This window comes from Hemitrygon akajei, chromosome 14 (assembly GCF_048418815.1).
Source record: "Hemitrygon akajei chromosome 14, sHemAka1.3, whole genome shotgun sequence".
Lineage (NCBI taxonomy): Eukaryota > Metazoa > Chordata > Chondrichthyes > Myliobatiformes > Dasyatidae > Hemitrygon > Hemitrygon akajei.
Window position 1 is genome coordinate 80,180,595 of NC_133137.1, and position 18,761 is coordinate 80,199,355.

An 18,761-nucleotide genomic window follows, 5' to 3' on the forward strand; every position below is an offset into this window, starting at 1 on the left:
TTTAATCCTTCATCCTGTGCCAGCAGCTTTTCATAAACCATGTACCGGTGCTGAGCTGTGTTGTGTGGAACTGGTCGGACTGGAATTCGAGTTACAAGTATCTTTCTGTATGTCACAGGACAGTGCGCTGAGGAAGCAACTCAACATTCAAAGTTAACTTATTATCAACAGCAGAACTTCCTGGTGGGCCAACATTTTAATTCCCACTCCTATTCTGACATGTCCGCCCACGGCCTCCTCTTGTGCCATGATGAGGTCATCGTCAAGGAGGAAGAGCAACTCCTGTATTCCATCTGGGTACCCTCCGACCAGATGGCATGAATATTGATTTCTCCTTCTGGTAAAAAAAAGCCCTTCCCCTCCCATCTTCTCCGATTTCCCCACACTGGCCTCTTACCTCTTCTCACATGCCTTTCAGCTCCCCCCAGGGTCCCCTCCTCCTTCCCTTTCTCCTCTGGTCCACTCTCCTTCCGATCAGATTCCTTTCTCTCTGGCCCTTTAACTTTCCCACCCACCTGGCTTCACCTATCACCTTCCAGCTAACCTACTTCCCCTCCCCGCACCTTCTTATTCTGGCATCTTCCCCCCTTCCTTTCCAGTCCCGTTGAAGGGTCTCGGCCCGAGACGTCGGCTGTTTGTTGATTTCCATAGGTGCTGCCAGACCTGCTGAGTCTCTCCGGCATTTTGTGTGGGTTGCTTTCTTATCAGACGATGTGCACTATCTACAACCTCGAGATTCACTTTCACGCAGGCAGCCACAGGAAGATCAAGAAATACTATAGAATCCACACCTAACAAAGACAGAGGCCCTGAAAGTGAAACTCATTTTGGGGGACTGTGGGGTTCATGTTGCTCTTGCTCCTGGATTCAGGTTACTTTTGCTGGTTTTGAACGGTTTAATCAAGGCGATCGTTGCAGTCTGGGGAGCTCCGGCGAAGAAGTCTTTGCTCGGCTGCCTGCCGTGGGCTAGCGGCACAACACTGAACTGGACTAAACTGAATGCTACTGGACTCCTGGTTCGATGTTTGATATTCTATGAATTGTTTGCTTTCTCTCTGCTGTTTGCGCGATTTGTTCTTTTTTTTCCGCGCGTTGGACGCTTGATGTTTTCTTGAATGGGTTCCGTGGTGCTTCTTTTGTTTCATGGCTGTCTGCAGGCGGACGAATCTCAGAGTTGTATTCTGTGTAGATACTTCGGTAATAAATGTACTTTGAATCTGATTCTTCTGAGTCCATTCAGGGCTGAGGCAAGTGAAGCCATCCACACATCCAGGAGCCTGATGGTTGAAAGGTAACAACTGTTCTTGAACCTGGGCGTGCTGGTGATTTGGGTCACTTTGCGAGGTGTCCATAACTGGGTTATTTTCAGTCCACATTCATTAATCGCAGTCATTTTGTTTCTTAGTGTCTGCGACTGGAGAAATATTTTTAGTTCATCTTCGAGGTTAATCTCCTGGCTGTTTGCCCCAGTTTCTGTTAATAGCATGTCTCTGTGTGATGTGAATGGATTCTGACCGAATAGGAGGTCTACACTCGTTGGTCAGCTGGCTTGTTTCTGAATCCCCATCGCCATTGACATAGACCAGGCATGGGCAAACTACGGCCCGGGGGCCATATGCGGCCCGTTAAGCTTTTTAATCCGGCCCGCAGAACTTGATGAAATTATATTAATAAATCTTGTTAACGTTTTTTCCCCCGCAATTCTGGCGCCACATTCAAATCGCCACAACAAAACTAAATCCAGACTTTGATGCGCTGGCTAAAAAGGGAGACCAACAACACTGTTCCCACTGAAATTAAAAATAAGTTTCTTCGTTGTGTTATGTAAAAAAATGCATTTGAAAATATTTTTTTCAATAAGCCTTACATGTTACATGTCATTTCTGTTAAGTGATGGACGTGAGTAGTGCACAGGTGCACGTATGTTCTCAAAATAAAAAATGCGCTCCAGATCAAATAACGCGCTCCGCATACTGGCGCGCTGTCACTGTTCTGTCCTTGTGCTGGTCGTTGTTGAGTTTTGGCACAGGGGACAATTGAATAAGAAGGAGCAGGACAAGTAGACCTGCATCTCCTACCGTTTTTGAAATAAAGACAGTCAGGAGGAGAGTGATGATGATAATATCTTGAAGGATAACAGAATTTTCAGCGCTTTAAAATAATAACTGTTACTATTAAAAAAAGCTGTATTTTATTCATTTAATTTTCAGTGTTTTAAAAGTCATTTCAATAAATAGCTAAATACCATGGGACTTCAAAGACAGATATTTTGTTGTAATGCATTTGTTCATTTTCAATTGAAATTAAAGCACATGTTTTCTACATTTTCTACAATATCCCATGATATTTTATTTTCTCTTATGAGGTGTATTACCAAAACACTCTGTCCATCTGCTCCTGGTCCGCCCCCCCTGTCAAATTTTAGAACCCTTTGTGGCCCACAAGTCAAAAGGTTTGCCCACCCCTGACATAGACCACAAGGAAACAAGAGCTGGAGGATGTTATTTGGCTCCTCAAGCCTGCCCACCATTCAATGTCATCATGGCTGACCTATGCTCTAAGTCACTCTGACATGACCTCACTTTTTCCTCTGTCCTTCACTGCTTCAGTGCCTTTCAGATCGGCTCCCTCCCTTGCAGAGACTGGCGTTCACCCAAAACCCAGTCCTAACTCACAACATCCGGTTCATTTCATGCCTTTGTGCTCACCATTCTCAGTACCTCTGCTTAAACAATTCCTCAGGTTTATATTTGTGGTCACTTCCTTCCTCTCCGTGTGGGTGTGATGTAGGACATAGAATATCACAGCACAGGACTGGCCCTTCTGCCCACAATGTTGTTTTGACCTTTTTAACCTACTCTACTCTCAATCGCGCGTGGCCAAGTGGTTAAGGCGTTGGTCTAGTCATCTGAAGGTCGCTAGTTCAAGCCTCAGCTAAGGCAGTGTGTTGTGTCCTTGAGCAAGGCACTTAACTCTCATTGCTCTGCGATGACATGAGTGCCAAGCTGTATCGGCCCTTGCCCTTCCCTTGGACAACATTGATAGAGGGGAGACTTGCAGCATGGGCAACTGTCGGTTTCCCATACAACCCTGCCTAGGCTTGCGCCCTGGAAACTTTCCAAGGCCTCTTGAGACTATATAACTCTCATTCTAACCTTTCCCTGCCATTCTTCTATCATCCATGTGTCTATCTAAGAGTCTCTTAAATGTTCCTGATGTGTCTGCGTCTCGCACTATCCCAGGCAGCTCATTCTACACATTCACCACTCTGTTTTTTTAAAAAAAATCTGACATCCTCCTTATACTTTCCTCTGATCACCATAAAAAGTTGTCCTCTAACATTGGCATTGCCACCCAGGGGGAGAAAAAGATGCCTCTCATAATCTTGCTCACCTCTCATCTTCCTTCATTCCAAAGTGAGCTTGCCAAACCTTTCATCATAAGGCACTTTCTCTAATCCAGGCAGCAGCCTAATAAATCTCCTCTGCACCCTCTCTGAAGCTTGCACATCCTTCCTATAATGAGGTGACCGGAACCAAGCACAACACTCCAAGTGTGATCTATCCAGAGTTTTATAGAGTTGCAGTGTTACCACCTGGCTCTTGAACCATGAAGGCCAACATACTGTATGTCATCTTTACCGATCAACTTGTCGGTAACTTTGAGGGAATTTAAGGTCAAGTCCATAGGTCCCTCAATGTTGACATGCAAGTTGATAGGATCTTTGAGGGATCTATGGATGTGGACCCCAAGATCCCTCTGTTTCTCCACACTGATGAGAATCCTGCTTTCTCTGTCTTCAAGATCAACCTCCCAAGTCAATATCTGGTATTCTGTATATGGTCACAAACACAGGAGATTCTGTAGATGCTGGAAATCCAGAGCAACAATCACACAAATGCTGCAGGCGTTTGTCTCCAGCATGGTGCATGCTTGTACATGGTGGTCTCTTGGTGGGAGTTGAGTCCTACCTTTGGTGACAAGGCTGTTAGTCCCACAGCACGGAAACAGGTCAGCTCACGGAGTCGTGCTGGCCGTCAAACACCCTTCTTCACTAATCCGATCCTAATTTTCCATTCTCACACGGGTAAAGAGACCATCGAGACAATAGTCTTCATTGGTTAGGCATTGAATACAAAAGTAAAGACCATCAAACCTTAGTCAAACCTCAGCTGGAGGATTGTGTGCAGTTTTGGTCATCAAGTTATAGGGAGGGCGTGATGAAGGTGCAGGGGAGTTTCACCAGGGCATTGCCTGGGTTGGAGTGGGTTAGTTATGAGGAGAGATTGGAGAAGCTGGGCTGGAATGGAGGAGGTGAAGAGGAACCTGATAGAGGTATACAGCATGATGAGAGATATAGAGAGGGTGGACTGTAGGATATCAGAATCAGAAGAAGATTTATTATCACTGATTTGTATGATGTATAATTTGTTGATTTGCAGCAGTAATCATCATCATTGTTATGTGTCCTTTTCTATGACATCATCATTATGTGCCGTGTTGTATGACGTGGGCGATCATGGTCTTTCCATGACCGCGATTGCTCCTGGAGAATTCTTCTACAGAAGTGGTTTGCCATTGCCTTCTTCTGGGCAGTGTCTTTACAAGACGAGTGACCCCAGTCATTTTTAAAAAGTGTATTCATTTATGGGCGTTGTCAGCTAAGCCAACATTTATTGCCCATCCCTAGTTGCCCTTGAGAAGGTGGTGATAATCTGCCTTCTTGAACCACTGCAGTCCCTGAGGTGTAGGTACACCCACAGTGCTTTCAGGGAGGGAATTCTATGATATTGACCCAGCGACAATGAAGAAACGGCGATATTTGTCCAAGTCAGGATGGTGAGTGACTCGAGGGGGATTTCCAAGAGCATTTTCAATACTCTTCAGAGACTGTCTGCCTGGCATTAGCAGTTGCATAACCAGGACTTGTGATGTGCACCAGCTGCTCATACGGCCATCTCCCATGAATTCACATAACCCTGATCAGGGGCTAAGCAGGTGCTACACCTTGCCTGAGGGTGACCTATAGGTTAGCGGAGGGATGGAGCACCTTACACCTCCTTCAGCGATACAGAGATGTATCTCTGCCCCACCACCCAAGAAACAGCAGTACAGTACTGAAACACAAAGTTGTTATAAATTTAAATAAATAAAGCAATAAACAGAATAATGAGATAGTGTTCGTGGGTTCATGAATGGTTCAGAAATTTGATGATAGAGGGGAAGAAGCTGTTCCTTGATCTTTGAATGTGTGTCCTCAGGCTCCTGTACCACCTCCCTGATGGTGGTAACTTTTTGTTTTGGCAATACCTGTTAAGGATCTTGGGCCATCTTGCTGTGGTAAAGGGTCTTGGCCCGAAATGTCAACTGTCCTTTCCATAGCTGCTTCCTGGCTTGCTGAGTTCCCTCAGCATTTTGTCTGTGTTGCTGTGTTAGAGGTATTTTGAGTTCATTTTGGTTAATATTAAACCCCTGGATACGGAAACAATGACTGTCCTTTCCTCCTTGGCAGGCACTGCCTGACCTGTTGATCTCTGACCTTAGGAAGTTTAAACGCAAGGCTGCTTGGCCCAGTTGTGTGCTCAGTAACGGTTATCCAAGTAGTGGAGGTGAAATCTGAGTGAATAAATTAGTTGTCCCACAGCCTCTTTTCTGAATCCACTTTAACAGTGGAGATTTTACTTGATTATCTTGGGGTTTACTAGGCATTCTTCTTAAGCCTCATCACCCCGACTGGGATGTCAGCTGCTGACAGCTGCTTACCAGAGTCCTCTGTCCTGGGCCAGTCTTTCAAGTTGTCTCCAGATGTAGCCCATCTTCCTCTTCCAGGCATGAGGTATTTGGAGTTTCTGTTGGTGTTTCTGTACCTCTGGGTTTTTACGGGATGGGGTAGCTAGCCCCATGGCGGAGTTACCAGGTATTGCTGCAAGGGTTGACTAGATTAACTGTTAGGATTTGCTAGGTTGCTACTCTAGAGCAGGGGTTCCCAACCTTTTTAATGCCACTGACCAAGGGGTCTGTGAACTCCAGGTTGGGAACCCCTATTCTAGGGGTTTACCAGATTATCACAGGTAGGGGTATATTGCTGTCTCATTATTTTTGTCTTTGAAGCCATTGGGTGATACTTGAATTTACTTTATATCGCTGAGGACACTGAAAATAATAACTTTGTACTGGGATCTCTCTACTGTAAGTTGACACTAGGGAGATTTGAGGGGAAAGTTTTCCACACAGAGTAGTTTGCTGAAAGTCTGCTCAATTATAGAGGAAGTGGAGGGATCAGATATGTTAGGAGGCATTTAGATGGTCACTTAAATAGACAAGCCATAGAAGGATAGGCTTCCAATGTGGACAAACTATTTATTTACTTATTTATTGAGATACTGTTTTCTCTTTTCTCGCTGCTGCCATCAGGTAGAAGGTACAAGGGCCTCTGGACTCGCAACACCAGGTTCAAGAACAGTTACTACCCCAGGATCATCAGGCTTTTGAACAAAGGGGATAACCATAGTCGCTTGCCCATCCATTGCAATGTTTTCACAATGATCTCACTTTAAGGATTCTTTATCTCATGTTCTTGTTACTTATTACTATTTATTTATATATGTAGATTTGCACACTTTGTTGTCTTCTGCGCTCTGGTTGATCTTTCATTGATCCTGCTGTAGTTACTATTCTATAGATTTGCTGAGTATGCCCGCAGGAAAGTCAATCTCAGGGCTGCATATAGTGACATATATGTACTTTGATAATAAGTTTACTTTGAACTTTGAACTCTGGAACTGGCCTTTCTAGCCAAGTTGCCCAGCAACCCGTGATTTAATCCTAGCCTAAGCATGGGTCAACTTACAATGACCAATTAACGTCCCAGGTACAGATTTGGATGGTGGGAGGAAACTGGAGCACCTGGAGGAAACCCATGTAGTTCACGGGGAGAACGTACAAACTCCTTCCAGAGGACGTCAGAATTGAGCTCCAAATTCCGATGCCCTGAGCTGTTAATAACGTTGCACTAGCTTCCATGCTACTATGGCACCCAAATGGGATTAGTGTAACTGGACAGAGAGGTCAGCATAGGTATGCCGGGCCGAATGGCCTATTTCTGTGCTGTATGACTTTGTGACCCCGTGACCATAGAAACAGTTTGAACTTGGTGGACCAACATTGACAGTGACTGGGGATTGAGTCACTTTGGCGTTAATTTGCCCAAGGCTCTCACGATGTTTATGTTTCAGCTTGTATTTTTCCTGCTTTATCCCTACTTAACAGAGATCAGCTTCTCATGTGAAAATTGGGAAGAGCTAATTGCTTTCTGCATAAATAGTATGTTTATTCTTTATTTTGGCTGTGCCACTCTCCTGAGGCTCCGGATTTCCTGTTTTCAAGCTGCTCTGAAAGAGTTTCTTGCTGTCTGATGTTTCTGTCTGCTTTCTAATTTTTAAAATGGAAATAAAGTTAAAGATTGGTCCCACCGACCTGATCTTGCTTCTGAATGGCATTTGATTGTTTGCGAATCCACAAATGGGCTGGAGGTTGGAAGCCGAGGACAGCCTGTCCTGGGGTTAGAGGACTGTGTGTGTGTTGTGGGAGGGAGCCAGGAATGGAACTTGTTTTGCTGCTGTTGTGTTCTGCCGAGGATTGTGGGTATGCAACGCTGGCGTCAGAATGTGTGGTGAACCTTGCGGACTCCCCGCAGCACACCCTTGCGTGCATTTGGTTGTTAACGCAAAATTTGCATTTCATTGTACGCTTCAACGTCCATGTGATAAGCAAATCTGAATGTGAATCTAAATAAATAAATGAACACCATGTTAGCGTAGCGGTTAACGTGACACTATTTCAGCTTGGGGCGTTCCCGAGTTCAGAGGTCAGTCCCAGCGTCCGTACATCCTCCCTGTGGAATGCATAGGTTTTCTCCAGGTGCTCTGGTTTCCTCCCACAGTCCAAAGACACACCGGGTAGGTTAATTGGTCATTGTAAATTATCCAGTGAGGTTAGGGTTAAATTGGGGTGGTCAAGGGTTGCTGAGTGTTGTGGTTCGAAGGGCTGGGAGGGCTTATTCCCTAAATGTCAGATCGCCAGCAAGTTGGAAGAGAGGGCTCCCTCACCTCCAACCCTCAGACTCTCAATACAGGAGCCCCTCAGGGCTGCGTACTGAGTCCCCTCCTTTACTCCCTGTACACCCGTGACTGTATCGCCACCCACAGCTTCAATCTGCTAATTAAATTTGCTGATGACACTACACTGATTGGCCTTATCTCAAACAATAATGAGATGGCCTACAGGGAAGAAGTCATCTCTCTGACACAGTGGTGTCAAGAAAACAACCTCTCTCTCTCAGTCGCAAAAACAAAGGAGCTGGTTGTGGATTACAGGAGGAATGGAGATGGGTTAACCCCTATTGACATCAATGGATCTGGGGTTGAGAGGGTAAATGGCTTCAAGTTCCTTGGCATACACATCACCGAGGACCTCACGTGGTCTGTACACACCAGCTGTGTGATGAAAAAGGCACAACAGCACCTCTTTCACCTCAGACAGTTGAGGAAGTTTGGTATGGGCCCCCAGATACTAAGAACTTTCTAGAGGGGCACAATTGAGAGCATCCTGACTGGCTGCATCACTGCCTGGTATGGGAACTGTACCTCCCTTAATCGCAGGACTCTGCAGAGAGTGGTATGGACAGCCCAGTGCATCTGTAGTTGTGAACTTCCCATGATTCAGGACAGTTACAAGGATAGGTGTGTAAAAAGGGCCCGTAGGATCACTGGGGACCTGAGTCACCCCAACCACAAACTGTTCCAGCTGCTACCAACCGGGAAGCGGTACTGTAGCATAAAAGCCAGGACCAACAGGCTCCGGGACAGCTTCTTCCACCAGGTCATCAGACTAATGAACTCACACTGATTTGAGTGTACTCTATATTACATTGACTGTTCTATTTATTATAAATTACTATGATTGCACATTGCACATTTAGATGGAGATGTAACATATGGGTTTTTATTCCTCGTGTATGTGAAGGATGTAAGAAATAAAGTCAATTCAATTTAATTCAAATTAAAAAGTAAATATTAATGAATCTGAATATGATTTGTGGTCTTAATATTCCACAAATCTGGTACTTGGCTTGAAGTGGTGGTGGGGATAGAGGAGGTGAGCTGTGCCCAACATGGAGGTACAGGACGTCATGTAGCATAGTGGTTTGTGTAAGTGCTTTGCAGGGTCAGCAGTCGGACGATTGGGGTTGAATTCCTGTACGAATTCCTGTACAAATTCCTGCAAGGAGTTTGTACGTTTTCCCCTTGACTGCCAGTGGCTTCTCCGGTTTCCTCCCGTATCTCAGAGATGTACGAGTTCGGGTTAGTAAATTGTGTGAAAGCTACATTGGAGTCAGAAGCCTGTCAGCACTCGCGGGCTGCCCCCAGCGCATCCTCGGATTGTGCTGGTCATTGACGCAAACGCCGCATTTCACTGTGTCGTACTTTGGCGCTCCTGATGTGTGTCTGCAAGCTTCACTGCGATTTGCCCTGCTGCGTGATGGGCTGAGACCGAGGCTACGGGGCTGCTCTGGGCTTTGGGTTTATTAATTCAGTTTTGTTCTGAATGCTGATGCTTGCTTATTGTTTACATGATTTGTTTTTTTCTCTCTTTCTGCACATTGGGTGTTGGGCTCTTTTTTTTTACAATTGGTTTCTTGTTTTGTGGCTGCCTATAAGCAGATGAATCTCAAGGTTGTATGATTTATACACACGTTGATAATAAAGGTACTTTGAACTTGTATGCTTCACTGTTTCCACGTATGTGTGACAAATAAAGCTAATCTTTATAGGTAGCCACACACACAAAATGCTGGAGGAACTCAGCAGGCCAGGCAGCATCTATGGAGCGAGTAACAGTTGATGTTTTGGGCTGAGACCCTCCAGCATTTTGTGTGTTTTACTTTGATTTCCAGCATCCGCAGATTTTCTCTTGTTTGTAATCTTTATGGATCTTCAGCTCGTTTAGCGAGGCCAAAGATAAAAGAAACAAATGCGTTGTGAGCGCTAATGGCGGTGGAATGTTTTTGGTGAGACTGAAATGAGGCTTCTTCCTTTGATCAGTGTGAAGTTGACACAGTGTTGTGGAATATTTTCTTCTGTAAATGTGAACAAAATTCTGAATCAGAATCAGGTTTAATATCACTGGCATATGTGTGAAATTTTGTTTTCTGGCAGCAGGACATTGCAATACGTAATAACAACAACTGTAAATTACACTAAGAAGTATATCTATATTAAAAATGTTAAATTAATTAAATAGTACAAAAAGAGGAAAAAAGTAGTGTTCTTGGGTGCGATGTCCATTCACAAATCTGATGGCAGAGGTGAAAAAGCTGTTCCTGAACCGTTGAGTGTGTGCCTTCAGACTCCTGTACCCCCCCCCACCCCCACCCCCGGTGGTAGCATCGAGAAAAGGGCATATCCTGGGTGATGGGGATCCTTACTCATTCTTTGAGGCATTGTTTTTTTGAAGACGTCTTGGATGCTGGTGAGTGGGTATGCTCGTGCCCACGTTGGAGCTGAGTGAGTTGACAACTTTCTGCAGCTTATTTTGATTCTGTGCAATGCCCCAACTCCCCCCAACCCCACCTTGCCGCATACCAGATGGTGACGCAGCCAGTTAGAATGCTGTCCATGGTGTACCTGTAGAAATTTGCAAGTGTCCTTGGTGACATGCCAAGTCTCCACAAACTCCGAGTGAAATATAGCTGCTGTCCTGCCTTCTTTGTAACTGCATCGATCTGTTGAGCCCAGGATAGATCCTCAGAGAAGTTGCTCTGTTTCACTATTAATGAACCATATATATTCTGTATTACACTGTTACCGTACCATATATATTCTGTATTACACTGCTACCGTACCATATATACTCTGTATTATACTATTACCGTACCATATATACTCTGTATTACACTGTTACCGTACCATATATATTCTGTATTACACTGCTACCGTACCATATATACTCTGTATTACACTGTTACCGTACCATATATATTCTGTATTACACTGCTACCGTACCATATATACTCTGTATTACACTGTTACTGTACCATATATATTCTGTATTACACTGTTACCGTACCATATATACTCTGTATTACACTGTTACTGTACCATATATATTCTGTATTACACTGTTACTGTACCATATATACTCTGTATTACACTATACCATATATATTCTGTATTACACATATTTGTGTGTAGTTTATCATTGATTCTGTTGTATTTCTGTTCTACTGTGAATGCCTGCAAGAAAATGAATTCAAAGTTATATATGCTGTCTACGTTGATAATTTTATTTTATTACTTTTTTATTTTTATCACTGATTTTTAGCAACGTCAACAAATTACATTCACTACAACCAGTTGCCAATTACATTTTGACTGTTTAACCCAGCCACCCCCCCCACATCTCATCCCCAACCCTCTCCACCCCTTTCTCTCCTCCCCACCCCTCTCCCCTCCAACTGAATGGTAGTGCATACACAGATAGAGCATTCCTATTTTAACAGAAGATCTTGTAAGTTAGATATCAAAATTGTCCACATTAAGATTGTGTTTGGTCGTGCATCATTTACTCTTGCTGATGATAATTCCAGATAAGAAATGTCCAAAAAGCTCCAAAGCCAGTGAGTACTTGAGATATCATGAGGAGGTTTCCAACACTGGACTACAATCTTCTTAGCTGCAGTCAGGCCTGCCAGCCAGATTTTGCGTGTTTTTTCCGTAAGGGAAAGGTGGGGGTCATCATTTAGAAGATGTACAGCAGAGTCCATTGGTAATTGTACCCCCGTTAGTTCTGTAAGAGTACTGATAACCTCCCCCCACAAACCAAAAACCCCTGGACATTCCCATACAACATGTTCAAAAGAGCCAATGGTGATAATTTTATTTTGAACTTTGAACGTTTATCTGTTTATGAGAGTATAGTATTATTACAGCAAGGCCATTCAGCCCATAGGGTGCATGCTGGGCACTAGGAGAAGATCCTGCCAATCCCCTTCTCCTCCTCCCCCACAGTCCTCAGGTTGCTCTGCTTCCCTGTTGAAGGCTCTCACCCCGTTTCCACCTCCCTGTGGGCAGGGAGTCCCAAATCAGAACTACTCACTTCCCCCTTGTATCTTTTCTCACTGAACAGACTTTTACAGATGTACTGTGAGAAGTATCTGAAGTGATCACATCCTGGTCTGCTAGAGCAGTTCGAATACACCACAGCATAAGAAGCTGCAGAGTGTAGTGGACTCAGCCCAATACATCATGGGCACATCCCCCCTCCCCATTGGTGGGGTCTACAGGAGGCGCTACCTCAATACAACATCCATCTGGGCCAGGCTGTCTTTTCACAGCTACCTTCCGGTAGGAGGATGGGAAGTCTGAAGTCCCCCACCACTAGGTTCAAGAACAGCTGCTTAAACCAACGAGCACAACCCTAATCACTACCTCAGCACAGCAACACTATGACCACTCGAATCATGCATTCGTAGAGCACTCCAGCACTGAAATTGGCCCTTCGGCCCATCTAGTCTGTGCCAAATTGTTATTTTGCTTAGGCCCATTGACCATAGCTCCCCCCTATATCCCTCCCATCCATATACCTATCCAAACTTCTCTTAACTGTTATAATCAAACCCGTATCTACTGCTTCCACTGTATTCGTCCTGTATTCACACCAGCCTCTGAATGAAGAAGGTTCCCCTTAAATATTTCACCCTCTACGCTAAACTTGCGACCTCTAGTTCTAGTCCCACCAAACCTGAGGGGAAAAGCCTGCAAGAACTCCCCCTGTCACTTTAGACACTGCACATTTTATTCTTATTTTGTTCTAATCGTGTTCTTTTGTGTGTGTATAATTTATTTTTAATTGTACTCTTCTTGTGAATGCTGCTTATCTGATACCGTGTGCCTGATTACCCGTACAAGGCACAGGAGTGTCTCTGTACATAAGGTGACTGACAGGAAACGATAAAGTAGTGGTGGTTGGGGGTGTGGAGGGATGGGTTAGTGGATCTACAAGTCCAGCCACCACTACTTATGCACTGCACGTAGACCCCGCATGCCGAAGAGATTCACAGAGGCCGCCTTGGGATTGGCAATAAAACTGGCCCATCATTCCCTGAGCAAGTAAAGCAGAGCACTGTTGTAGGAAAGCAGCATCCATCATCGGGAATCCCCACCACCCAGCTCATGCTCTCTTCTCGCCTCTGCCATCAGGAGGAGGGTACAGGAGCCTCAGGATTCACACCACTGGGTTCAGGAACAGTTATTATCCTTCAGGCATCAGGCTCTAGAACCAGAGGGGACAACTTCACTCAGCTTCACCTGCCCCATCACTGAACTGTTCCCAAAACTATGGACTCACTTTCAAGGACTCTTCATATCACATTCTCAGTATTTAATGCTTATTTATTGTTATTACTTTTTCTCTTTTCTCCTTTCTCTTTCTGGGCGCCAAGGTAGCTTAGTGGTTAGCACAACACTTTGCAATACCAGTGACCCAGATTCTGTAAGGCCTCTGCCTGTGAGGGGTTTCTACGTTCTCCCTGTGACCATGCAGATTTCCTCTGGTTTGTAGCTTAATTGGTCATTGTAAATTGCCCTGTGATTAGGCCAGGGTTAAATTGTCAGTCGCTGGGTGGCACAGCTCAAAGGGCTGGAATGGGGCTATTTCGTGCTGTATCTCGATAAACAAAACAAAAAAAATTTACACAGTCTGTTGTGTTTTGCACATTTGTTGTCTGTCTGCCCTCTTGGGTGTGGCCTTTCATTGATTCTATTATGGATCTCGGACTTACTGAGTATACCTGCAAGAAAATGAAACTCAAGGTGACATATATGTGCTTTGAAATAAATTTGCTTAGAACTTTGAATAATTTACCACAACCGCTGAGGTCGCAGCTCCATTTTAGTTGTTAAAAAAAATTTTTTTTGGGAGTTCGTGGGGATGGTTTTGTGGACAGAGATGACAGTTAGGGGTCAGCTTAGGGTTTTAGGTGAAATTTTACCTTTAGCTCCATGTTTCAATATGCACGTGCTAAACAAACTTGAGCCTTGACTCTCTGTGGCAAGTCGTGTTTAAAATGAATCTGCTCTCTCAATAATCTGCGTATTTGCTGTCTGCCAATTTAATTTGGTAAACTGCCACACGGAGACGCCTGTAACTGTAGGAAAGAGATAAGGCTAAAACACTCCAGCCTGTTGGAACAGACTGGCCCAAGTATTTCCTTCCAGAGAGCCTGGAGGTGGTATTTTTGCTAGATGATGTTCTCCGTCCATGTTACACAGAGGATTTTCCAACCTGGACTTCAGACTGCTGTTGGTAGTTTCAGCAGAGTGCTCCCTCTTGGTACAGTGCTCTCACCTGGATGTGGCTGGGCTGTGCTAAGTGTGGTGGGGTTGTCCGTGAATGGCACAAACCCAGGTCCTGCCCCTTGATGGGTTTTCAACATTTGAACCATGTCGGTGCATTTAATCTGTGCTCAGCTCAATCTGAATTCAGATTACGGTAAGCCAATCTTTAACAGCGCAGATGTCTCCTCTTGCCGACTACCTGCCCCCATCTGGGAGGCTGGCCAACTCATCATCCGTTTAGACCCAGGTGGTGTCCATGCCTGTCAGAAGATGTGGTTGAGATGGGAGCAATTACAACAGTTATTAACCCCTCAACCATCAGGTTCTTGAACCAGCAGGGATATCTTCACTCACCTTCGCTTGCCCCATCACTGAACTGTTCCCACACCTATGCACTCACTTTCAAGGGCTCTTCATCTCATATTCTCGATATTTTATTCCTATTTATTAATTATTATGATTTGCTTTTGTATTTGCACAAATCGTTGTGTTTTGCACATTGGTTGTTTGTCTGCCCTGTTGGGTGTGGTCTGTCATTGATCCTATTGTGTTTCTTGGACTTGCTGTGTATGCCTGCAAGAAAATGAACCTCAGGGTTGTATATGGTGACATATATGTATTTTGATAATAAATTTACTTTAAACTTTGAACAAGGGTAACATAAACTGCCAGTGTGATCACATGAAACATGAATTCAAATTTCAAAGTCTGCTGATTCATCACCACCTTTGATACGGCCCACAATAGTGGTGTCATCAGCCAATTTGTATATAATGTTGGAGCTGTGCTTAGCCCCACAGTCATAGGTATAAAACGAGTAGAGCAGGGAACTAAGCACACATCCCTGATAGAGATCGTGGAGGAGATGTTTTTGCCAATCTGAACTGACTGGGGTCTATAAGTGAGGAAATTCAGGATGCAATTGCACAGGGAGGTATTGAGGCCAAGGTCTTGGAGCTTATTGATTAGATTTGAGGGGATGATGGTATTAAATGCTGAGCTGTAGTCGGTAAAGAGCCAGCATGCCAAAACCCCTCTTCACCCCCCTTTCTACTGGTGATACCGATCTCTGTGTGCCTGACCTCCTTCAGCCACGGGTCCTGTGCACTGTTCCAATGAGTGCCGATTGGTCATTCCTGGGTTTCAACCTCAGCTACTGGGCACCAACCTTTGCCCAAGTGTTTTTCCAAAAATTTGGAGATTGAAAATTTGAGTGGTGTAGTAACAACAACCTCTCACTCAATGCCAGCAAGGCTTCAGGAGAGGGAAACCAAAGGTCCATGAGCCAGTAATCATCGGAGGATCAGAGGTAGGGAGAGTTAGCAAATTTTAATTCCTGGGTGTCGTTACGGTGTGGTGAACTACATATACCTGTCTGGACACGCCCCCTGATGACTGCCCCTGTGGCTCCTCCCACAGACCCCTGTATAAAGGTGATGGAGGTCTGAGCCCGGCCTCTCTGTCTCCAGGATGTAGTATGGTGGTCACTCACTGCTTGTTCCTTCTTCCAGTCAATAAAAGCCGATATCTCGCCTTTATGTCTCAGAGTGAGTTATTGATGGTGCATCAGAAGGGTGATTAATAAATTTCTGGCCTAAGGTAGAAGGAGTCAGTTTTAGAAAATCTAGCACATTCATTTTTCAACATAGTCCCCTCCTACATTTACACACTTAGTCCAGCGGTCGTGGAGCATACGGATCTTGGACCTCCAGAAAGTGTCCACAGATGGGTGATTGATAAGTTTGTGGCTTAAGGTAGAAGGAGATGAGTTATACAGCTCTTGTTACATGCACATGCAGGTCAACTCTTTGAGTGACTATGCAGAAAGTTTGAATAACTCATCTCCTTCTACCTTAGGCCACAAACTTATCAATCACCCCGTGCTGTGGACACTTTCTGGAGGTCCAAGATCCGTATGCTCCACGACCGCTGGACTAAGTGTGCAATTGTAGGAGGGGACTATGTTGAAAAATAAATGTGCTAGGTTTTATAAAATTGACTCCTACCTTAGGCCTCGAACTTATCAATCACCTCTCGTATCTCAGAAAACTTGTCCTGGACCCATTATATAAATATAATTGCAAAGAAAGCACGACTGTGCCCTACTTCCTCAGGATTATGCAGAGATTTAACATGTCATCAAAAACCTTGGCAAATTTCTATAGATGTGAGGTGGAAAATGTGCTGATTGGCTGCATTTCGGCCTGGTTCGTGAACATTGATGCCTTTGAGCAGAAAATCCTACAAAAGGTCATGGATTCAGCCCAGTACATCATGGGTAAGACTCTCCCAATCATTGAGCGCATCTACGTGAAACGTTGCCGTAGGAAAGCAGCGTCCATCGTCAGAGATCGTCATAGCCCAGGCCATGCTTCTTTCTCGCTGCTGCCGTCAGGTAGAAGGTACAGGAGCCTCAGGACTTGCTTCACCAGGTTCAAGAACAGTTACTACCCCTCAACCATCAGGCACAACTATACTCATTTAAGGACTCTTTTATCTTGTTATTTCATGCTCATTATTTATTTATATCTGCATTTGCACAGCTTGTTGTCCATTGATCCTGTTTACAGATTTGCTAAGTACGCCTGCAGGAAGAGAATCTCAGGGTTGTATGTGGTGACGTGTATGTACTCTGATAATAAATTTTATTTTGACTTTGGTTTAAGATGTTGCTATTGTGGCACCACTCAGCCAGATTTTCAATCTCCTTCTTACATGCTGATTTGTCACCACCTGTGATTCAGCCTCCCAAGTGCTTCTGTTATTTAAAGTAATTTAGAAAGTAGAGATTATCTCGAGCAACATTGTCTGATTGCCTGTAGGTCAGTAGACTGCTCTGAGATGGGGAAATATTTCAGTGGATTTTGGCAGTCTGTTTATTGAATGAAGACATAAAATGCTACCTGTAAATGTTCAACAGGTCAGGCAGCCTGATCGATGATTTCAGACTTGGTTCTTTAAGGTGTGTAATAATAGTGCAGAAACAAGTGTTGGCTGAGAAAAGACATAGAATCGCAGAGTCACAGAGCACTAGAGAAACAGGTTCTTCAGCCCATTTAGTCTGTGCTGAGCTATTGTTCTGCCTAGTCCCATCGATCTGCACCCGGACAATAGCTCTCTGTACTCCTCCTGTCCATATACTCATCCAAACTTCTCTTAAATGTTGAAATCAAATCCACATCCACCATTTCCACTGGCAGCTCGTTCCACACTCTCACCACCCTCTGAGTGAAGAAGTTCCCCGTAGATGTTTCACCTTTCACCCTTAACCTAATGACCTCTAGTTCTAGTCTCACCCAATCTCAGTAGAAAAGGCCTGCTTGCATCTACTCTGTCTGTACCCCTCATAATTCTGTATACCTCTATCAATTCTCCCCTCAGTCTCCTACTCCAGAGGATGAAGTCCTAACCTATTCAACCTTTCCCTATAACTCAGGTCCTAGTGTCCTGGAACCTCTTAAATTAGAGGGTGGTGAATCTGTGAAATTTATTGTCACTGACAGCTGAGGAGGCCAGATCTTTGGGTATCTTTAAATCAGTCATTAATAGGTTCTTGATTAGTCAGAGCATCAAAGGTTATGGGGAGAAGGCAGGAGAGTGGGGTTGAAAGGGATTGTAAATCAGCCATGATGAAATGACAGAGCAGATTTGATGGGCTGAATGGTTTAATTCTGCTTCTGCATCTTCTGGTCTGATAGTTTAACATCCTTATAAAGTTTCTCTGTGCTCCTTTAATCTTATTGATACCTTTTTCCGTAGTTACGGGTAGGAAGATAAAAGTCTGCTCTTTGAGTTATTCTGGCACCTGTTGTATTTGTTATGAGTGTCCTGGTGGCAGCAGTGGTCCCAGGTTAGGGAACTTCACTGACCTTTGGAAGGCGTTTGCCTCACTGTTTCCACCGAGGCTGGTCAGCTCCTTTCTGCCACACAACAGCAGTTCACTGGGTATTTCTGTTCTCTTGTGCAGAATGACTATCATTTCCAGTACACGGAATGTGACAGCACGGGCTCGCGGTGGAGGGTCGCCATTCCCATCGAAAACAAGAAGTGCACGGGATTGCCTGCGCCAATCAAGGGCCGAGAGTGCTGTAAGTTTGCTGACCGGCGCGTTAAGGGGAGGTCCCAGCATTTCCATCTCCAACCTCCCCCTCCACCCCCCTCCCCCAATTTCTGCACTCGTTTTTCACACTCAGGTTTATATTTTAATTTTTCTTAGTTTTCCTCTTCATTTAATAAGGGGAAGGGGAATAACTCACAGGACAGGTGTAACAAAGTCATGATATAAATTGGTTCAAGTATTTGTTTAAGTAGTCCGGACTAAATCCACAGTGGTGTTCCAAACAGCATTGATTGATGGATAATAAG

At 44.5% G+C, this 18,761-nt stretch overlaps 1 protein-coding gene across 1 annotated transcript in view; it reads left to right on the top strand.

Annotated features, from left to right (window-relative positions):
- elapor2b (endosome-lysosome associated apoptosis and autophagy regulator family member 2b) overlaps window positions 1-18,761 on the top strand; it is a 125,136-nt gene that overhangs the window by 30,865 nt on the left and 75,510 nt on the right. Inside the window, exon 2 of the mRNA XM_073066454.1 lies at window positions 18,364-18,484. Within this exon, the coding sequence (XP_072922555.1) occupies window positions 18,364-18,484 (121 nt within the window). The remainder of the gene's footprint in view (window positions 1-18,363; window positions 18,485-18,761) is intronic.